Source organism: Bubalus bubalis, chromosome 15 (assembly GCF_019923935.1).
Source record: "Bubalus bubalis isolate 160015118507 breed Murrah chromosome 15, NDDB_SH_1, whole genome shotgun sequence".
Classification (NCBI taxonomy): domain Eukaryota; kingdom Metazoa; phylum Chordata; class Mammalia; order Artiodactyla; family Bovidae; genus Bubalus; species Bubalus bubalis.
In genome coordinates this window covers 59,227,608-59,251,243 of record NC_059171.1, presented here as the reverse complement: position 1 = coordinate 59,251,243, position 23,636 = coordinate 59,227,608, and the positions used below count along the sequence as shown (strand labels likewise).

Genomic DNA, 23,636 nt, shown 5'->3' with positions numbered 1-23,636 from the left:
CATTTTATGTCTTATGAGTAGTCATTTCTATCATCTTTTTATGTTCAATGTAAATATAGGTTGAAGTTTGTAATATTGTACAAAGAAGGGTGACTCCTTGCCTTCTCCTAAGTACAGAATGTTTTTTTCCCTAGGGAAACAGCATTAGATGTTTTCAAATTCTTACACACAGAATGTTTGCTTTCCTGGGAATTTTTTTTTTTAATCTAAAGATAATTTAAAAATTGAAATGGGCTGCAGCTACGCAAGGTCATCTAACTTGTGTTTTTTCCATTCAGAAGGAAATCCCAGTTGAGAGAGTAGCATGGAAACATGTACATTACCATATGTAAAATAGTGGGAGTTTGCTGTGTGATACAGGGCACTCAACCCAGTGCTCTGTGACAACCTAGAGAGGTGGGATGGGGTGGGGGGTGGGAGGCAGTTTCAAGAGGGAGGGGACCTATATATATATACACATACATACATACATACATATGGCTGATTCATGTTGACGTATGGCTGAAACCAACACGATATTGTAAAGCAATTATCTCCCAATTAAAAATTTTAAAAAAGAAAGGAAATTCCTTTTCACATGTCTTAAAGAGAAGAAGACACTTTGGTTCTTCCCACAACTTTCTTCAACTGCTTTCATAGTAAAATATTTTTTTTAATTTCCATTCGTATTTCCCTTATCAACTCCTTAGCAGCCTTACAATTTGCCTTGCAAAGAAGCTGAACTCCTTGGGATGGATTACGAGGAGAATGCGTATCCCTACAGAAATTAAACATATTAAAGCATTTAAATATTTTTAATCAGAACTATTACAAGGTTTAAAAAAGAGATAAAATGGTTTCCATGCAAGGAGATTTCAAACATCTTAGACCCAGTGGAGTTCATACGACTTTTCTTTGCTTTACCTCATTCCACAAAGATCACAGCATAGGCGGTTTTATGTTTTTTTCAATTATTATACTCTTTCAACTAGGTGAATTCGATAAAGAGTCCAGCCAAGTGGATCTCTGGCTTTTATATCTGTAACTAAGAGACAAGCTCTAAGCATGCTGAAGAAATGGAAAACCATTCTGGTTTCATGACCTGCTACTCTTTGCTCTATAATCAGCTTGAATTGGGCAACATTTTTCCACAGATTAAAAATCCAGGTCCAGTGGTAAGAAATCCATGCTTTCACTGCCCAGTGCCTAAGTTCAATCCCTGGGAGGGGAACTAATATCCCACAAGCCTAAAAAAAAAAATCAGAAAAATTAGGACTGTTTTAGTCCAGAAAATGTGAAGATGAAAAAGGCCTGGTTTTCCCTCTAGGAGCTTGTGCTTCTGGTCAATTTTGTGAAAAGAACCAGAATGGGACCCCTTGACCTGGGAACAAGCATGTTCAAGGGGAGCCTGAAGGAGCCCTCAGAGTCAGAACCTGAGAGGCGGCACCACTCCGGGGTCACCTTCTTCCCTAGAGGTTGTTAGCCCTGGAGTTCTACACCTCACACACGCTAGTCTATACGTCTTCTCACCTGTCGTGGACCCCAATCCGATCCCAGTCTGTGGTCATGGTGCACAGTTTGGAATCTATGAATTTGGTTGTATGCTTTACATCAGCTCAGGCAAGTTATTTAGCCTCCCTTTGGGTGTCTGTTTCCCTGAGTGCTTCAAAGTGTGCAGAGTGCAGGGTGTGGTGCGCACTTGTAGTCGGCAGGTGGTGGGGCGAGGTGCTGGACTCAGATTAGGGATCGGGACTGGCTTCCCTACGGAAAGGAATGACGCTTCAATTCTCACTTAGAAGTGGTTTTGTTTGTTTGTTTGTTTGTTTTACAAGTTTGAACACAGCATTTTCTGTCTTCCTAGAAGAGGGAAACCTGGCAGAGTGGCTGGGGGACCTACTTAGCCAGAGGAAGTTGGGCCGAGAGCCACCAGGCCAGGCTTCCCAGGAAGAGCGGGGAAAACATCAGGTCCTAGCACAGCTCTTCTGTCTCCCAGTAAAGGAAGACAAAGCATCCGGAAGATTCAGGAAGGCGCCCGTCGAGGTGCTGTCAAGAGGCGCCCCCTGCCGACCAAAACTCACACTTCCCTAGGGAAGAATTTCAGAACTCACCCTTGAGTTGACTGAGCATGCAGGGTTTATCTGTTCTGTGATTCTTTCTGCTAGTGTATATGCTTGAAATTTTACACAATAACAGCTTTTTGAAAAAGCCCTTTCTCACTAGCTGCAGTTCGGTTGTGAACATGGGTCCTAACCCTGAGACCAACCCTTGGCTGGCCTGTGTTAAGGTTGAGGGGGCAAGTAGAGCTGCCCTTCTATACTCCTTAAGGAGATGGAAAGTCTCTGTTTAGAGTGCGTGGTTCAGTTCCCTGAACCTTCTACATCTAGGGAATTAGGCTATAAATCCACATAAAACATTCTCTGGGTTTTTCCAAGAATTCTTGTTTATGCCCAGGCCATAAACAACACAACGGGAGAACAGATTTTATTTTATAATGTTTTGGCATTTGCAGCTCAGACTGAAGTTGCAAAAGCAGAAGAGGAGAGCAATGAAGAATGGTGCAAAATTTTTGCTTATCTCTTCCTGTGGTTCTGACTGTATTTAGAAGCCTTCCTTCCTTCTTTCCTGCCTGCCTTCCTTCCTTCCTTCCTTCCTTCTCTCTTTCTTTCTTTTCTTTTTTTTTTCGATTATTAAAAAGTGCAGTAATCTATTTCCTTTATGTCTACAGCCCTGGCATAAGGAACACCCTGCTCCCTGCAGCGGATCTTTTTAAAAATATAAAACAATGTAAAGTCTTTACCGAAGACACCAATTTCCTGTATCTTTAAGCCTCTTTGTCTCATTTTAAGAACCACAAAAACAGTCATTAATGTACTCTTCAAAAACTGTCCAGTGATAAAAGACAAAGAAAGCCTATGGAAACATTCTAGATTAGAGTAAACTAAATGGACGAGCCCAAGTGGTCTCAGGTGGCTCGGATGGTGAAGAATCTGCCTGCAATGCAAGAGACCCGGGTTCAATCTCTGGGTCAGGAAGATCCCCTGGAGAAGGGCAAGGCAACCCACTCCAGTATTTTTGCCTGGAGAATCCCATGGACAGAGGAGCCTGTTGGGTTACAGTCCATGGAGTCACGAAGAGTCGGATAAGACTGAGAACACACACATACACAAGTATTGTTACGACTCGTGCTACGGGTCGTTATTAATAAACTAATTGCAGGGCAGACTGATCTGACCTTTCAGTGACAAAGTGGAATTCTCCCTCCCTCCTGAAGGAGGTGGTGTGTTTTAGAAGAGCCTTCTCCACATCAGGACCACAAAGGTGATGTTTCAAGTGTAGTAGGTGGAACATGAATGGAGGGAAGCAGTAAGAATATATTTTTTTTTTAATCTGGAAACATACTTTTAGGGGGAATACTAACTAAAAGGGCTCACTGCCTAATAAGAAAAGCAGTTGATAAGTGATTTCTGCACAATGTTTAATCTGTGAAAGATTACAAGACGAGTGACAATGAGCAGACATTTCTTCTTCGAAGCATAAAGAAGCTGTAGAAAGAGTCCCAGATCACATGAGGGCATAGAGCACACTAGGTGCCACAAAAAACATGACCAGGGAGACCCCCACGGACTCCTTGCCTTATTTTCAAGAAATAATTAACTTTCTTTGGGGACTGAGCTACATTTATTCCTGTTTAGAACCAGAAAGGTAACCAACAAGCCCCTCGCCTTTCCTGTGATTATTAGTTCCTTTCAATCACAGCATCCCAGAGCTGACAAGGAGCCTTGGAGATTATCCACCTTCTAAATGAGGATTCCAATTTAAATCATTGTCCAAAGTCATGGAGGTCATCAGTGGCAAAGTTGAAACAGCCACCCAGTTCTATCAACATGCAGTCCACAGTTATATTCCCACCAAACAAAACAACCTCCGGAATCTATTTTTGCTGAATACACAGAAAGCTAACACCCCTCCCCGTTTCCAGCCCCCACATCCCATTCTCATCCTGAGGAGCATTCTCATCAGCTCCATGTCTTCTGCATATGGTGGGGGACCATGGAGGACAGATCCTAGGAGTCCCATCTACAGTCCAGCTAAAACTCAGAGAAATGAAGCACTTTGCTGCGGTGGAAGCTAGCCTGTCCCAAACCCCCAGCCCCATGTGACTCCTTTCCAGTGTATTGCACCTTTGACAGCTTGTCTTCCTGCTTGCCTTTGTAGGTTTCACAGCGGCAGCCTCCCTGGTATCCCTGGCTTGGGCCTTGGCCTCCTACCAGAAGGCCCTTCGGGACTCTCGCGATGACAAGAAGCCCATCAGCTACATGGCCGTGGTCATCCAGTTCTGCTGGCACTTCTTCACCATCGCGGCCAGGGTCATCACCTTTGCCCTCTTCGCCTCGGTTTTCCAGCTCTACTTTGGGATCTTCATTGTCCTTCACTGGTGCATCATGACCTTCTGGATCGTCCACTGTGAGACAGAGTTCTGCATCACCAAGTGGGAGGAGATCGTGTTCGACATGGTGGTGGGGATTATCTACATCTTCAGCTGGTTCAATGTCAAGGAAGGCAGGACACGCTGTAGGCTCTTCATTTACTATTTCGTGATCCTTCTGGAAAACACAGCCTTGAGTGCTCTCTGGTACCTCTACAAGGCTCCCCAGATCGCGGACGCGTTTGCCATCCCGGCTCTGTGCGTGGTCTTCAGCAGCTTCTTAACCGGCGTGGTTTTTATGCTGATGTATTATGCCTTCTTTCACCCCAACGGACCCCGATTCGGGCAGTCACCAAGCTGTGCTTGCGAGGACCCTTCTGCTGCCTTCGCTCTGCCTCCAGACGTGGCCACGAGCACCTTGCGGTCCATCTCCAACAACCGCAGTGTCGCCGGCGACCGCGACCAGAAATTCGCAGAGCGAGATGGGTGTGTCCCTGTCTTTCAGGTGAGGCCCACGGCCCCATCCACCCCATCCTCTCGCCCACCACGGATTGAAGAATCTGTCATTAAGATTGACCTGTTCAGGAATAGGTACCCAGCGTGGGAGAGACACGTTTTGGACCGAAGCCTCCGAAAGGCCATCTTAGCCTTTGAATGTTCGCCGTCTCCTCCTAGGCTGCAGTACAAAGACGATGCTCTCATTCAGGAGCGGCTGGAGTATGAGACCACTTTATAAAACGAGAGGACTTGGAGGGGCCACGACCTCCAAACAGAGGGGTGACAACAGGGCTGTGGCAATAAGGAAACTCCCCTAGAGCAGGGCGATGGGCTGTGAGACTCCCAGTTTGACCCTCATCGGATACGTGTCTGACCCTCGGACAGCAGAGTGCCCGCTGCTGGCCTCTTTTCAAAGAGCAGCCCCAAGACCCTCCTACTCTGTCTGAAGGGAACAGGCCAGCTCAGTGGGACTCCTTGTTGCCGCCAACCCCTCCAGCTCAATCTTCAGCACATCCATCCAAGGGTACTGTTGTGATGGGAAATACTGCCTCCAATCAGTAGGGTGTTTGGATGGAGTTAACTGATCTTTGCATAAAAATATACTGAATCACACATACACACATGAGTACACACACACTAACACACATGCCAATCCTCTGTCAAAATAGTTTAGGTGATTTCTCTTGATGCAAAGCTGTGATTCCTGCAGGAAAACTAAGAGAGAGAAAACATATCCCTCAAGACTCCAGAAAAACAAAAAACAAACAAATAAAAAAAATATAGTGAAGCTTAGAAAGAATTCATAAACCATCCTCATGTGAAAACCTTACCCAATGGACAGAAAACCCAAGTGTGTTTACACATGTATTAGAATTGATGAAATGGTTCATTTTCAACACACATCAGGATTTTTTTTTCATTTTAAATTTTCAGTTGAGAACATCTCCTATTACAGAAATCCTATGCAGCCCATGGATGGCTTCTGACAAGACCAAGGAGCTTGATACCTTAGTGATGTAAGTTCAGTGATAATCAGGATGCAGTATTCAGTTGCAAAAAAATGTAATAAAACCACAGAGAGGAAGTGGGAGCAAAAGGCAGAATGAGTGTCTGATTTCCTGGCCTGTGCAGCTCACACGGGAAGGTCAGGGCGGAGCGGCGGGAGAGACGGCCAGTATTCAGGTGCAGGAATGGAGGTTCTATGTGAAAGCGGGCAGGGAGGATTTCAGAATACGCCATGCCACACCCTTCTAGTGCCAAAGTCCATCCAACACGAGTCTGACGGGAAAGCCCTGAACGGCTGAGCATGGGTGGCATGAGCCCCACCAAAGCAGAAGAGTGCTCAAACAGTCAAGTCCTCTTTGTGTAAAGGACCCTCTCCCCCCACCCCCAAGGTCAAAGTGATGTGTCTTTTAGAGGCTTTGGGACACATTTTTGTAAGTATGAGCCCACAGGTGCAGTGAATATGCTGTGAGAAAACCCTTCTGAACTGATTGAGGGCTTATCACTAGATCCAGCTAAGATCTGTATTTCAGTCATTTTGTAAAGTCCCACTCTTACAACAAGCTTCTGGGTTTTAAATACCTCTGTCCAGCAAGTAAACATTCCCCACTTTCTGTTCCCAGTGTCCCCCCCCACACCACCCCCAGTCATGGTGCTTTTTGTTGCATTAAAAGTGCCGGTCAAACTTTGATAGTATTTTTTTATAGTTGGTGCAGAGTGGAATAACTCATGGATTATTTCAATATTTTTGTAATAAAAAAATATAGGGTATACATATAGGCATCATCACTTTTTTTATAGACCTGGGATCGTTTAAAATACTTTAAGCATCATAATTACTTGGGATGTAGAAACTGGTCCACAGATCCCATCTGCCTGCCTCAGCAGATCGAGAACACATGTTTCTTGCAAGATCATCCTACTTTGCCATGTCGGTGCCCCCAGGAACCTGGCCAGGGGTGCTATCAGAATATCAGGGGACGAGAGAATCAGCTTAACTAGAAAGGGCTTGTCAAGACTGGCCAATGTTTCCCAGGAAACCAACGATGGAAGTGATGACTCTTCCATCTCTTATGACAAACCTGACCACAGCGGGCAATGTCTTGGACGTCCTTTCCCAGTTTTATATCTACCCAACTGATGCACTAAATATTAGTCAAGTCACTTTTTAAAAAAAAAAATGTCAGTTTAACTTAATTATTCAGTTATCTGGACTGTCCAATTCACTTAAACAGTCAAGTTCTAGAGCCACTACCTGTCATGACTGTGTTGTACTGAGGCAGCCGTCCCTATGACGACACCCACAGCAAGTGACAGAGGGCTCAAACTAGGACTTTTTTTGGTACTAAGTCCAAAGGCAGTGTTTAAAAAGTAGATGATTTTTATCAGTAGACATATTTTCCTAGTACTCCATGATGGATCCTCCAAGCAGCAGTCCACTAAAAAATAATAACCTTTGGTTTGGATGTGAAAACATTACCTGGTCACCAGGAAAGGCCCAGAAAGATGCTCTTCCTGCCAGCAATAGGCAAAAACATTCCACTCCCCACTCTAGAAGGGAAAAATGATTATATTGGCAAATTCTTCACTTTGGTGCCAGCCCGTGGGTCATTAGCTTCATAATTAATGATCTTTTGGAAACCGAATTGCTCATTTGAACTATCCCTTGGATTCCATGAGTAAATCACAGATAATAATGTCAGTCAACAAACACAACAGGTCCCATCACTCTTCAATCATGTAAATCCTAAGTTATTTCTCAACTTGATCCTTCGTTTAACAGGGGAAGAATCAAAATGAGCGCAGTGTGACTAAAAAAATGCTGTACTGTGCTTTGTCTTCAAAGTGAGAATGCAGTCAGGAGAGTGCAAGAAGTTTGAAATTTTCAGTGATTTTACCAAATACTGTAAATACTCTGTTATCCAACATACTTAAAATGTGAGGGTTTAATCAAAAATGCTTGTTAAGGAAATGACATCTCCACCATGTCATAAATAACAAGGCTTCTCAAGATTACAGTCAAGAACAACAACACAACAACAAAAGGAGAATCATGGCTTAATCTTGCTTCCATGATTCAGAAAGCACTATGTTGCCATCAAGCATGTATTTGTTTCAGATACACTGATAACAGAGCATTTCCAGTATTAGGATTTAAAGAGACATTGTCAACGTACAAAGGAACAAAGTTTGATTTTCATATTTATACTCTAGTATAAGCCCTAAGATTTTATTTTCAGTTGACCACTAAATTCTCCACAAGAGTAGCTCAAGAATCCAAAAGGAACAGGCCTTACAAATTGGAACCTACAAATTTGTTAGCATACAAATCGGAAACACTGGATTCTTTATCTGTGAGCTCCAACATCATGTGCTGGGTCTGTTGGGTCACTTGGGGTGGTGGGGGGTGGGGTGCGGTGAAGGGTCTGTCCTTAGTACTTAATTTTGCATAGGACCATGAGTTTTCTAAAAGAAAATATTATAAATTTTCTTCACTTTTAAATGAACATTTCTCAATGAAACTTAAGTTGAGGACTGTATGTATCCTAACCACACTGAGACTTTAAGTATTTGTGTGGAAGAAAAAAAAAAAAAAATTTCAATGTAAGTCAAAGTTTGGTCCCTCAAAATGACTATGTCCTTTAAATCTTCTCCCATTCCTGTTGTTCTTCTTAACTATGTACTATCTAGTTCAGTAACCTGGACTTTGTAGACACTTTGTTACTCTTCTTTTATGATGTTGCTGTGAACCCAACAAATGAAATAAATTCTCCTACCGACATGGCAATAATATGCAATTCAAGTATTAGCAAAAGAAAAATACAGAGATGATCTGAAGATGTATTTATACTTAATTTCTAAATGGCCCATTTCTTTGGCTCTATGAATAAATGAAGTAATGGCACTGACCAATTAAAAGTGAATAGGAATAATTGAAATCTCAATGACTTTTAAAAAAAAATATTGTATAGACATGTGTTTAGTATGGATAACACACATATTACATATAATATATGTACACGCTCAACTAATGGATAAAAATAGTAAAATATATACTGTTGTTAATGCATATAAATGTATGTTATTGACACACAAACTTTTAGATAAAAAGTTTTTTCCCGCTCCTTTTCAGCATCAGCTCAAGTGTAGAATCCATGTCTGTAAGACATCAACACACTTGAACTTGGGTTGGAAATGTTGCTGTTCAGTCACGAAGTCATGTCTGACTTTTTATGACCCCATGAAATGCAGCCCACCAGACTTCCCTGTCTTTCACCATCTCCCAGAATTTGCTCAAACTCATGTCCATTGAGTCAGTGATGCTATCTAACCATCTCATCCTCTGCCACCCTCTTCTCCTTTTGCCTTCAATCTTTTCCAGCATCAGGGTCTTTTACAATGAGTCAGCTTCACATCAGGTGGCCAAAGTATTGGAGCTTCAGCTTCAGCATCAGTCCTTCCAATGAATATTCAGGGTTGATTTGCTTTAGAATTATCTGGTTTGATCTCTTTGCAGTCCAAGGAACTCTCAAGAGTCTTCTTCAGTTGGAAATATCTAGATATAATTTAGCATTTTTAGCTTGAATGAGTTTTCCCACTCCTCAAGGAGCTCATCTTTAGAGAGATGAGAATAACTTTGAGTCATTTCAAAGATTCTTTCTCTGAACATATTGAAAGGAGTAAAGAAAACATCTGGTGTCCTTAGCAGGATTATGTAAGGTTATGTATTTGTCTTTCAGTGTACCAAATACCATTAAGGGAAACAAGTTCTGACACAATGTTTGGACAAGAATCCAGAGATTTTTTTTAATCTGATGAACCATTTCTGAGATTACATATATGTTCCCCGGCATTCTCTTGAGTCTTTGCCCTTAGCAATTGCTGTTTCCGTATAAAGCTTGGATGAGGTGCCTGCATTTTAATGTTTTTAAAGCCTTTAAAAAAAAAATCTCAGGCTGTCTTTCAGAAAAACAACTCAGAGAATGGTTGGTGTGTGCAATGCAAACACAGCAGGACTGAGGTGGTCATTTCTCTAATTTCAGTGATGGGCGCAAATCGACTCATGTTTGTTTATCTTCAGCAACCCAGAGTCACATTTGAAAACAATCAAATTGTTGGCTTCTGTCAGCTTGTGACTCATAGCACCCCCACTCCCCCCCCCACTTCTACCCATCTGAAGCAGGAGCCTTTTAAACTGGCTAAGCATAGGCCATTCCTCTCTATCACCCCCAACCCATCCCTCCGTTCTAAGTTTCTGGTCCCCACTTGTATCAGACCATCTGGACACTGGGGTGGCACCTCTTCTCCTCCACTGGGCAGGCTGCACTGTCTCCCACCAAGTGCTCTCTGTGGACATTTGTCTTGTCCAGGGGCTATCCTAAAAATGAGCTTATGGAAAGATGCAGTAAGTGTCTGTGATCAACAGCCTCCAAAGTGAAACTCTGTGGCATGTGGGTGAAATTGTATAAAAACACAATGAGCCATTTAATTTTGCTAATTGTAGCAATTAGGCAAGCTCTCACACAGCAGAAAGCCAAATGGAGGACGTGGCAAACAGCCGTTTACCCACAGAAATGAGGGGTTCGGAAGTTCTCCCTTGAGTGTTTGAGACATCGTGTTGTTTCACCATCCATCTGAAGCTTTTTCTCTAGATTCCGTAAGGAAAAAAAATCAAACTTCTGTAATATTGCATGTAACGATCTAGCCAAGAAATCAAACCTTTAACTTTTTCTGGATATGTTGTTGCTCAGTTGCTAAGTTGTGTCCCACTCTTTGTGACCCTATAGCCAGCCAGACTCCTCTGTCCATGGGATTTTTCAGGCAAGAATACTGGAGTGGGCTGCCATTTCCCTCTCCAGGAGATCTTCCCAACCCAGGGATCAAACCTGTGTCTCTTGCATTGGCAGGTGAATTCTTTACTGCTGAGCCACCTAGGAAGCCCCCTTTCTGGGTCTATATTCTGCTAAATAAGGGTCAGTTAATGTCCTTGAAATATAGCTGCTTTGCTGATATCATTTTCATAATATACCAATGTAAGTCAGAAACACTGACTGAATCAAATTTTTGCTTTGGTTATTCCCCTGCCCTACCCCTCTAAGACTTACGCCGTTCATTTCCCTGTATTAATGGGAACTGACTGAGCCCAAGAGCATCAAGGATTAGCCAGCTTTATCTCCATGATCTCATTCCATCTTCTCTGTCATCTATGAGTTAAGTTCCATTTACAGACAAAATTTAAGCTCACAGACACTAAATTAGGCAAGGGTCCCATAGCTGGAAACACTGGAGCTGAGAGATGAACACAACTTCTCATGACTTCTCACAACCGCAAATCCTTCTAGAAAACCAAGGAATATTTTCCCACCAAAATCTCTTCCGTCCTTGGCAAGATCTCAGGAGAAACAAAAAAATGGCCTGATGATCCAATTTTTCAAGAGAATTTCATTTAAAAATCAAAAAGGTCCTTCAAGATTAGAAGTTAAAAAAAGTCAGTGATGAGAAACAGAAGTCTTTATCACTTATCATTGAATTTTACTGCGACCCCCTAATTCAGAGTAGGCAGATAAATGCTTGTATTTCATTCCAAACAATTGTCTCTCCCCTCTACCATGGCTCTACTTTGCACTAAAATAAGTGATAAATACAAATTAGCCTGATGGTTCTTTTCTTGTTTTCTCTATATGTATGCTACTGTCTTCCAGTTAGGTAAAGGGAAAGACAGCCAAACCCTGCTACTTGCCTTGACCTTCAGACTGGGGAAAAAAAGAGAGATGGGGTGGGGAAAGGAAGAAGGAAAGATGAATCTAACAAATCTTTGAGTGACACTGTGTGTGTGTGTGTGTGTGTGTGTGTGTGTGTGTTTTGGTCGCTCCATTGTGTCTGGCTCTTTGTGACCCCCATGGACTGTAGCTCACCAAGCTCCTCTGTCCGTGGGATTCTCCAGACAAGAATACTACATTGGGTTGCCATTCCCTTTTCCAGGGGATCTTCCCAACCCAGGGATCAAACCCAGGTTTTCCGCTTTGCAGGCTGATCCTTTTCTGTCTGAGCCTCTGTTATTTTCATATTATAAAATAACTCTATTCCACTGCCATAATTTACCCTAAATTTCATTTAATATCTTGCAGGTCACAAAATTTAATATGTACATGGATTACTATACCACCAGTTGAACCATCATATAAATCCTGAAATTTCCACTTAGATGAAAAGTTTATACCTAAAGAATATAGCATTTACCAAATATTTGTGGAGTTGGATTATAAAATAACGTATGTGTCTTCTCCATCCTCAACTTAGACATAATGCATCTGGGATCCACAGGATGACAGAGTTGTGACCCATTCAGTGATTCTGTTGCATAGGAAGTAGTGTGTGTGGGCTGAATTCATGCTAAAAAGGTGGCCACAGCAATAAACCAAAAATGTTCTCAATCCTGGTGTTTATTTTAAAAAATAGATGCAGCCATCAGTCTGAATGTAATATGTTAAAAATACAAGCAATCTGACTTCTGACTTTGATATGACTTAAACAGATTTTTATGAAGTTAGGTTAAATTAGGCGTCATGAACTTTTATAGAGAAAGCATCTAAATGAGATTTCAATGTTACTTAAGAACACTTCTTTTAGAAATGAGCGTGACAGAGATCCAAAGGGATCAGGCATTTTTCAGTTATCAGAATTCCTTCAGCCATTCATCTATCAAGTGTGATCTATATGCCTGGCATACACAGTCACACGTGGAAGGAATTCCATATTCCAGCAGCTCACACTTTGGTCTTTGGTAGCAGAAGAGTCGTCTGACTTCAGCTATAGTTCTTTCTATCCTATCACACCGCTTCTCTTCTTAATGTCTACATTTAATTCCATACCAGAGCAATAAATAAATATAAGTTTTTCCAAGATTGTGTTATATAAGCCTCGCAATACACAGTTAGCCTGCATAGTGGCAAACATAAGGTTACAGTATAAATATAAAGATAAATCAACAATAGATGGCTGCTGATAAAGAGAAAAGTAGTTTTGTAATTTGTTCTTATGCCTCTCCAACACTAGATATTTTTAAGTCAAGACCACAAAGCAAAAATAAATTTCAAGACACTCTTTGGCATAAAGTATTTGACTCAAGGGTTTCCCAGGTGGTGCTAGTGGTAAAGACCCTACCTGCAATGCAGGATACACAAGAGACGCAGGTTCGCTCCTTGGGTCAGGAAGATGCCCTGGAGAAGGGCATGGCAACCCACTCCAGTATTCTTGCCTGCAGAATTCCATGGACGGAGGAGCCTGGTGGGCTCTTAGAGTCCATAGGGTCACACAGAGTTGGACACGACTGAAGTGACTTAGCATGCACGCATGCACATTTGACTCAAACCAATCATCTTTAAATCAGCTTTGGAGATATTTCTGAGGATTTATGTTTAAGAAGAGATATGAAATCAGCATGCTTCTGAGATGGCACTTCTCTGACCTTCAGGAAGCATCTTTGATGAGCACTTATGATACCTTTTTGTCCCAGTCACCATTCTGGGGGTTTTTTTGGTTTTCTTTTTTTGGCCACATCATGCCGCATGTGGGATCTTAGTTCCCTGACCAGGGATCAAACCAGCACCCCATGGTGCTCAGAAGTCTTAACCACTGGACCACCAGGGAAGCCCCCAATTATGGTTTTTAATGGAGTTCTGGCTGGCCACAGAGGAATGGAAGAGGGACCTACAGTTAAGACAGAATGAGGATATGTTGTGAGGGAGTCAGAAACCCCCTCTGGACAAGGGGCATTTGCGTTTACAAAAGTGCACATGGGGCATGCAGGCTTGTCAAAGATCTCCCTTTCCCATCATCAGTAGAACTTCATTGTAAAACGATATCTCTCTATACACCAAAGTTAGATGTCCCAGTAGTTTCCCCCAGAACATAGTCTGCAGCATACATGTTACTTAGGAAGAACAAATTTTCAGACATAAACCTCAGTTATTGCAACCTGAGAGGATGTTCTGAAGCCCCATGCCCAGACGAGCAGCAGTGACCTGCATCACATTTCAAGAGTGAAGACTGCCAGCCCCACCCTGTGTGGACACATGCTGGCATGGTACCCATTCCAAGTCTCTCCTTCAATACGGCCCGCATTGATCAGCTTCCCATAGATGTAAAAGAGCATCTTTTTTAAAGATAACTATTGACGTACATAACTAATTTCCTCTGAGTTAAATAATTCTGGTTAGGGAAGACTATAAACTCATAGGTCCTCTGTGGAATAAAAGGAAAGAGAAAAGAAAGCATATTCATTATTATGAGCCCAGAATAACACCAAGAATCCCTTCAGCAAAACAGCTGACCTAATAATAGTGCTAAGTCAGAGCCCAAAAGTCTTGGTTCCTGCCACCATGAGTGGTTCATTACGATGACTCCCTGTCTCAGGGGTGGTACCAGACAAGGCGAGTACACTTACTGATGTTTGCAGAGAAACATCACATTTAACACAACAGATCAACATCAGAACCAATAATCAACTTGATAAGCAAATACTACCAGCACAGTACCAACACAAAATTTTCTCTCATGCTAATATTGAAGCCTGTCACCTACTCTGTTATTAGAATTTCAGAAAATGTAAGGTTTATTGTTTTTATTTTACTTCTATCTACCGAATTCACCTGGTGGCCATTCGTTCTCTCTGTTGCTTGATTTGCATTCAAATGGAACTAATCAAATTCTTACTTCATTTAAGTGCTACAAATATTAATAAATGAAGATGTTGTGTTTAAGCTAATTTAATTGAGCTGTTCTAGTGGCAGTCTGGTATCGAGTTGTATCAAATCAACGCTCTTAATTGTTTCAAATTAATTCATCTATCAGGAAGTTCTAAAACACCTTTAAGTGTGTTGAAAATCCATTTTGGGTTTCTATCATTGTAAGAAATTCCTATTTTGATTGCAAGCCAGTAGAATGGGTTGTAATCAACACTGGAGTTTCAGTCCATTGTGGTTCTGGCAGTTGGGTACCACTATGATAACCTGGCAATTAACCTTCCACCTGTGGCTTTCTATTTGTGTTGCTGAGAGTTCTTCTATTCAAACTGGGAGCAATAGCACATCATCCTATAATCAACGGAGATCTGTCAGTTAGTCAAGAATTGTCATTTCATATCCTTCTTTCAAAGAACTAAGATATCTAACAACTCCCCTTATTAACCTTTCTAAGGTATTGTACCTAGAAAAAGAAATACATCTCTCAAGTGTGTCTTGAAAGCCTGGGGTTAAATGTCTTCTTTGGTCTGAACCAGTTTTGGAGCTCTATGAAGACAGCAGTCTCTCCTGCTTGGAGGAAGGGGAAGGGAGCCGAAAATGAACTAGCCACACCAGAAACACGAGCCTCCGCTGCACAAAGCCTCACACTGCTGATGCTATTGATTCCCTTCTCTTTTTTACAGAAACACCTTGGAACTTGTCAAGATTTACTGAAGGTGATTTGAGTTAATTAATTCAACAGACCCTTTAATCTTGGGAATTCTTGTCTTGTGAGATTGCAGTCAAGCTAGTGCAAAGGGAAATGAGTCAGTTAGTAGGAAGGAGCACTCATTCAGTGTGGTGAGGTCCGCAGGCCTGGAGAGAAAGGCCTCTGTGAAGTAGGGTGCTCCAAAATCCCTGCTCCCTGCTTCTCACTCCGGTGATGAACTTCCACCTTCTTCATTTGTTTTTGCCTTCATTTGCACAGCTTTGAAAGGTCTTCCCCTAGCCGCTCAATGGTAAAGAATCTGCCTGCCAATGCAGGAGACACAAGAGACCTGGGTTCGATCCCTGGGTCAGGAAGATCCCCTGGAGAAGGAGATGGCAATCCACTCCAGTATTCTTGCCTGGAGAATCCCATGGATAGAGGAGCCTAGTGGGCTGCAGTCCATGGGGTCGCAGAGAGTCGGACACAACATAGTGACTAAACGATAACGACTTTGAAAAAAGAGAAAAAAGTGAATGGATTCCTGGGGGCTTACATAGCTCAGTGCACTGGGTTATGGAGACTCACCTTAAATGGATACAAATCTATTTGTGTTTGGAAATGAGGGGGGAAAAGTCACTGTCGTCTGTTTAATGATTGATCTGAGTCCAGTTGCTGTTCTTCATTCTGATAGTTTCGTTGTCAGCATTGTAATAACCAATTTATAAAATTGAATTTATAATTCAGTTTTGGAGGTAAAATCTGCATGGCTGTAGCTATGGAATCATTTGATTCCTGCCTTCCTAGGCGGTGACATTGCCAGTTTCAAACTGAAATACTTGTGTATGTGGACTTGGCTCTCCCGTTGCTTCTCCAACCCTGTGTAACCTTGGTTACCAGCTCTGAGATCACCAAGCTGACATTCTGAGCACCTGAGTGTTCACTGAAAAATAAACAGGTGATCTCTTAATTAAAAATCATGGTTGGTTCCCACTTGCTTCTCTTTTTAAGGAAAGGTTTCAGCTGCAAGGTAAGGATAGATGTACTTCAGATCAAAGTTTATAAGAGTCAGACATCCGTATGTTGTTATATAGTTTCCTGTCTAACCTCTCAGTGGAACAGCTTCAGATATTAACACTAGAAGAATGAGTGAAAGTCTTCAGATATATCTGAACAATGAACAATCTAACAGAAAAAGAAGACGATGTTGTGGTCCTTTTTGTACCTCTTCCAAAAGTGTTTCTCCTTCATCAGTGACCATCTTGGTGATGATCTCCAAGACGTACCAAGAGATACCAAGTGATAGTCCCAGTTTTAGGCACCACGGTTGTCCTGTACTTCAGCAAATCTGGCTCTGAGCACAAGCACTGAAGTGTAATGGTGAAATAGTGGCCTGACGCCATGCAACCTTCAACTGCAAGGCAATGAAAACTAATAAGTTGAAGAAAGTGTCAATTTTCTCAATCTCTAAAGCCAAAAAAGGCACAAATATCCTCTATCTTGTCCAATAAGTTTGTTGGCTGTTGTCACATAGGAACAAGAAATCATCCTCTAAAACAAGGCTTCTGAGTAGGAGTGACTACGAGAGGTGTTGGAACACAAGTTTCCCGCTATTGTAAATGCACAGGTGTGGGGACCGCAGAGGAAACCTGTCAGAGGTTCATCAGGAATATTTGCCTTTTGTAGAGCAGAGGTCGCTGTGGACCCTGCTACTCTGTGGTGATGACAATAGACGCATCCACTGAGGAAAGGCCAGGGCATGGCTGGACAAGGAGGACAGAGATGACCTCGGTGGCTCTGTGAGACTAACTCCGTCCTTAAGGGGACTCTCCTTCTTGACAGTTTCCCTTGGTCATTGGCCTGTTCCCTCCTAGCTAACTCTGTGTGCTGAGGGCTTCTGATGGGTTATAAACTGAGATATTTGAAGGTACAGTAAGTACCCTTGCTTGTAAAACATGACCATTGAATCGTCCTTTGTCTTAACAACAATAAAATTCAGGGTGACCACGGCCCTATTCAATCATCCCATTATAAATACATCATGAGATCCCAAGAACCTCTGTGTTCAAATCCACTAAACCGGGTCAACAAGTTTATTACGTGAATCATTTCAACATATTTTGGACCTTGATTCTGTCATCACCTAGACTGCATATTTGTCCCCAGATAGCAAAAATAATTCTCGGGAGAACAATTTTCAGAATAACAGAAGTGAAGAAAGGTGGACAATGAAGATATTTTTCAAGGGAGACAAAACCTCTGGACCACCAGCAGCCCTAAAAGCTTTATTTTTCCTCATGACTATGTTTCTTTTCATTTGAGGGCTTTCAGCATCTGAATTTTCCAAATGATTGCCAACTCATCTTCAAAAACAGAAGTCGACAGCATGGTGTTATTAAAAAATAAAAAGACTGTCCTACAAGAATGTAAATATCCCAAGAAAAAGTAAAGAAGTCAGTCACTCCAGGAGCAAATTTGGCATTTGTGATGTCAAACATCTGGAGCATTGGGAAAATCCGGATGTTTGAATCCTTGTGTTCTTTCTGCTTGTCCGGTGTTTCCTAGGTAGACAGAAAATGCTCAGGTGTTGTAGGTAATGGAACTAAACTTTCTTGTGCATTAATCTATTGCTGGCAATATTCTGCTGCTATAGATCTCTTTGTTGTGCAAAGAGAAATAAATAATGCAGAGTCAACACCATTTGATTTTTATTTGCTTTCAGCAAACATGAATGGGAGACTTGCGGGAGGTGGTCCTAGGGTCCTGGGAGGTGATTGTGGAACAGACTTCCTGCAGGGTGACAGTTCCAGAGGCCTGCCTCTCGGGCCCTGCCTGGCAAGGGAGCTTACTATTCAGCTGTTTTCCATCTTTTAGAATTTTCTAGTTGCTCCTTTGCTGCCCACATACTGTTAATCCTTCACAGAGTCTACTTGACAGAATCGTTCAAGGGAAATACAAATATGTAAGTGTTTTATTCTTCAAATAGGAAGTTTTTATTTCAAGGATTTCTTAGACCTTTGAAGCATAAAAATAGTTAAACTATTTCCGTTTTGGGAACAAGGACACAGAGAAGGACACAGAGGGGCTGGTTCAGTGATGGGGATGCAAGGTGAGGGAACATGAATGCCCATCGTCCCCATCCTTGGCCACATTTTTCGCACACATGAAAGAGAGAATATTCATCTACCTACCTCACAGGGGTGTTGGGAAGATTAATGTGAGTTGGAAAAGTGCTTTGACACCTGGTAACTAGCGTTCACACAGAGAAGAACTCAGGGTTGGGAGGGAGCAGGCTGGGGAAGAAGGTTAGGGATAGAAAAGCAGTCACTCAGCCAGCCAAGACTCTGATGATTCCTGATCAAAGCGCAACTTGTTCTTCAAAGGTCTATGGAGAAATTCTTTTAAATTCTCAACTTTTTAATGAGAAAATTTACTCCTTTCATACAAACACTGAGAATGACAATTTTCCTCTTAGCAAAACTGAATGTTACTAAATATTTATTAAATGTACCCAGAAAAGGTGGCTTCTTTCGACGCCTGAAAAGTTTTCATGCCTGATCCCAAGCTACATTTTCCAGAATGCTTGCATAACACCCAATTCAGTACTAATGCTGGCAGGTGGTACTCTGAAACCCACTTCTGGGAGGGAGAATTTGTTACTGAGGCTAGATTTCTTCTTGTTTACAATGAGATTCTTTCTCACCCCTAAATGGACACATGTCTCCCTTTATGATCCAATAAAAGAAACCAGAGCCTTATTTCATCCCCAATTTCTGAGCTGATTTATTTTCAGAGTATAAATATATTTTAAATATTTCAGAGAAGTGTTTGTTTACACAAGGGCTTCAGCCGTACATGGATCCACATCTGTACTTATACACAGACCTGAGTTCTGCTCCAGGACAGAGGAGGTGGTGGGGGAGGCCTTGCCAAGAAGAGCAGCTTGTGCGACTTACTTCCTGCCAAAGTAACATGTTTCCTCTCAAATATTTAGTCCTGAGAAAAACTAGTGCTAAGTAATATGATTTGTCATTTTTGAGTCAGGGAGGCGATATGGTAATCATAGAATATTATTCATGGGAATATACCCGTAAAACTATACTAACAGTGCAGAGAATGTTTTCGTGATGTGACTTCATGAGGCGAAGTTGTTGTACATAAATATTATCGTTGTGCCCTTATTTAAAAACTATATCCTTTGCAAAAAAAGATTGCATGCTCTTAAAACTATGAAATAGGGCTTCAGAATGTTTACTAGATAAGTGGGTCTGGAGCTTGCATAACGTACATATTCAACAGAATCTCTTCTGGATTCTAAAAATCTTGTTGCTAGTGATACAACCAAGGCTTAAAACTTCAGACTGGATAAACATGTCTAATGCATGGTATTAAGTTTCCTGAAGCATGAATTTAACCTAGGTGATTATCTGACCCATCAAAAAAAATTATATTGCCACATCAGATTAAGTATCATTTTGCTGTTGTTTTGGTTGGTGTTTTGTAGGATTTTGAGACTCAAAATATGATTGTAGTAATAAGTGAATCAAAATAACTTGAACTTCTCTGGGCTTTTTTTCCCCAGTTCCTAGCATCAAGACTTTTTCAACCAAAAGTGCAGCAGACTATCCTTGTTTCTGTGAAGGGAAATACCTGTGTCTTTGTTTTTGCACAAGAAAACTGAGGTTGAGTGGCCTTGGTGCAAGGACCTGGAGATGCAAGGGCTGAAGCAGCCTCTCAGGTGGATTTGCTGGGAGGAGAGAAGAAGGTCAGTGGGCAGAATATGTCCTTGGGATATTTCACCCCAAAGGCACAAAACGGAATCCGAAGGGATGAGAGCTGGACCATTCTTCAAAATGCTAGAATCTAAATTCTAAACTTAAAAAAAGTGGAGTCAAACTGTTATCACATGTAGGCTATAAATCTGATCAGTGGGGAAAGGGGGATTTAAACGCCCCAAACATTTCAGTCTTTTTAAGACTTTTCAGTCCATGTAAAACTTTCCAATATCCTTCCTAAAAATAAGATACTCTTTCAGAAAAGCAGGTTTTTAACAAAGATAAATCTGATCATATGATTGTGGACCAGTCATGTCTTCATCACACGTGACACGTTTTAAATGCAGTCTTCAAGTTCCATGGCTATTTCTGGTTAACATTTTATCTTGTAAGAGTAAAAAACACATGTAAAATTCTGTTTTGCTCAAAAAGAATGTCTCCCACCTTGTTTATATCCCTTCTTATCCTTAGCATGTTATTATCCCAAAACTCCTTTCATATCTAGGTGGTATGAGATCGCTGAAAAATGAAACTTTCGGTCAACTGCTTTTTGAGGCGCCCACCTGAAGCCTCTCTTTAGGCAGGATGTTGAGCGAGAGCCTTGCTCCTACGGAATACTCTCTGCTCTTCTTCTCAGCTAGCAGACTGCTCACCGGCTTGGAGAGAGAGTGTTAAAGGTACAAAGTAGGATTTCCCATTCTCAGAACAAGTTGAGCAGCAGATAAGCCAGGAGGTTCCTCCCCCTATGTATTCCTATGGCTGATTCATTATGAGGTTTGACAGAAAACAGCAAAATTCTGTAAAGCAAATATCCTTCAATAAAAAATAAATTTTTTAAAAATGGTACTTTGAATTCAGGGCTAAAGACAAACACGTCCTCCAAGTAAGAGTGAAACCATCCTTCCTACTGATTTGTCTCTCCATCTTTACTAAACTCTTTTTACAGTTTAGTTCAAAATTTCTAGGAATGTTAACTAGTGCCATTTTATGTTATAGCTTCAGTGCAGAAATTGGGAAAGCATGAATTATAAAATTTGCTGGGGCTATAGATTTCTGTACTGACATCCTACCAAGTAGATTTTCCATACTACTACTAATATTCCAGTTTAATTAATAATATGTAAAAGGAAAATAGAAGCATTTTACTCAGCATTAAACCACTGCATAATTGAAACCGGCTTCCTCACAGCAAGGATTTTTGCTGCTGACATTTGTTCTTCATCCTCCTGTTATTTTATGTAAATAATTTTCACATCGAACTACCTCAGCTACTGTTTTATTTCAAAAGGTGAAACCATGCACTTTGTAACCAACAAGTTTTTCATTTTAAATTCCAAAAGGATACACTTGGTGCAAAGCAATTTTCAAAAAAATTTGTACATGACATAAGCAACCCAACCTCAAGAGGTTGTCCTACATTTTGTTTCTAAGTTCCATTGGGAGTGAAATCCTCATTTCCACTCAACACCAAGAGAAGCTGCTCTGTATTTGCTTGATTTGCCTTAAACATTCCGTGCTCCTTTCCCAGTTCGATCTTTTGTTGTTGCTGTTGTTCTTTTAAATTTATCTTTAAAGAGAACATATACCAGGTGGGAGGGGAACAGCCAGCGATGAGAATGGACCATCATTTCTCAGTTCTCTGTTGTCAATTCTCTCTGCATGACCTTCCGAGTGTGGGGAATGCCCATTCCTGTGCTTCCCTCTCCCCTGCCCACCCTGTGACCAACACTGAAATTAGGTCTGAGAGACCCGTGTGTGTGTTTGTGTGTGTGTGTGTTTGTGTGTGTGTGTGTGTTTAGGGGATGGAGTTGGCATTCCCCAGCCCCCGCCCCCGTCCCCAGCACAAGCACAGTGCCTGGACCCAAGTGATAACCTTGGCAGTTGTTGTGCTTTACTTTGTAAACATTGTACAAATGTATTTGGGATTTTATTTGAAATGAAGAAGTAAACTACTTATTAAATTTTTTTCTTCCTGTAAATATATATATTCAAATTCCAGGTATACAAACATTCCTTTAGCGTTTGGATTGTAAGAGTGTCTTTACTGGCTGGAGGCTGCTGCTTCCCGGCACAGTCTCCACCCGCTGTAGTTGAAAGCACAGTGTGTGGAATATTTGCTGTACTGCAGTACCATCGTCATTTTGGTTTGTTGAGTAAGTTGCAATTTGTGATGAAACAAAGTGGAAAGTAGTGCTTCATAATGAACAGATTTCCTTGGTTACATGATTTTTCTTGTAAAACATAAAAAAAAAAAAAAAAAGAAGACTTGAAATTTTCTATATTTGGATTTTGTAGATTTTTTTTTTATTTTATTGCAACACAAGGTACCAAAATCATTAAATAAAGTACACTGTGGTCATTTTAACAAAAGTTTGAGTTCCTGATTCTTTCTAAGTCTAGGAAGAGAGCAGGACATTGTGGGTCCAAGATGAGAAGGTGAAAGAAGGCTGTATTCATGGGCACAGTCTCCCAACAATGTGACTGAAACCTGCAAACAGAGCTGAGTTCTGTTGACTCTGAAATAAATTTAAAATAAATTATATCCATTTCTAAGATATGTTTCATCTATACATTTTAGTCCTAAAAAGTGATAACGTTTCTCTAAAATGACTACAAAAGTGAAGAGATGTTTCAGCTCACAAAGAGGCTTAACAATGTGACTAATTGGCTTAAACATTAATAAAAGGAAACATTGTCAATGAACAAAAGTACTTTTTAAAAGGACAATGTTTCTAAGTGCCTGATTTTTCTATGAAATTAGGGTTTATGCTATACATAATTGTTTTTCTTAAAATATTTTAATTTTTTAAAGAAATGTCCCATTTTCTATACAGTTAGGTAAGTGTTCTACTGGTTCATGTAGCCTTTCTTTGTAGAATATTTAAAAGGAGCTGAAGCATCAGCTATATGTGTAGAGAAACTGCTATACACAACAGATGGAACAAAGTTTAAAACTATTAGAAAGAACAAAGAATTGAAATAATCAAGAATTCACTTGTTTCTTTTTTAGAGAAATTTATCAGAGCTTTCTTTTTTCCTGACCAATAGTAACACATATTAAATGTAAAAATACTGGAAGCCCATCCGGTATTTTAAAAATACTGGAAAGACTCTTTCCAGTCTTTTTGGAAGCATCTATATTTTTTACATTGTGATTTTTAAAAGTGTTTTTGAACATCACAACCAACTGACACACACCATATGGAGTCATAAATATGAACAAAACACGAAGAGACCAGATATGCTAGTAGTTGTATTCAGTTCAGTTCAGTTCAGTTCAGTCGCTGAGTCATGTCTAACTCTTTGCGACCCCATGAATTGCAGTATGCCAGGCCTCCCTGTCCATTACCATCTCCTGGAGTTCACTCAAACTCATGTCCATTGAGTCGGTGATGCCATCCAGCCATCTCATCCTCTGTCGTCCCCTTTTCCTCCTGCCCCCAGTCCCTCCCAGCATCAGAGTCTTTTTCAATGAGTCAACTCTTTGCATGAGGTGGCCACAGTACTGGACTTTCAGCTTTAGCATC

The 23,636-nt window shown here is 41.1% G+C and overlaps 1 protein-coding gene across 1 annotated transcript; it reads left to right on the top strand.

Moving 5' to 3' along the window:
* The first annotated feature begins 2,218 nt into the window (after positions 1–2,218).
* XKR4 (XK related 4) lies at positions 2,219–9,121 on the top strand. The gene is made up of 2 exons (XM_044928464.2): positions 2,219–2,276; positions 4,195–9,121. Exons 1-2 carry the CDS (start codon positions 2,219–2,221, stop codon positions 5,139–5,141), a joined length of 1,005 nt encoding a protein of 334 aa, XP_044784399.1. The 3' UTR covers positions 5,142–9,121.
* The last annotated feature ends 14,515 nt before the right edge of the window (positions 9,122–23,636 follow it).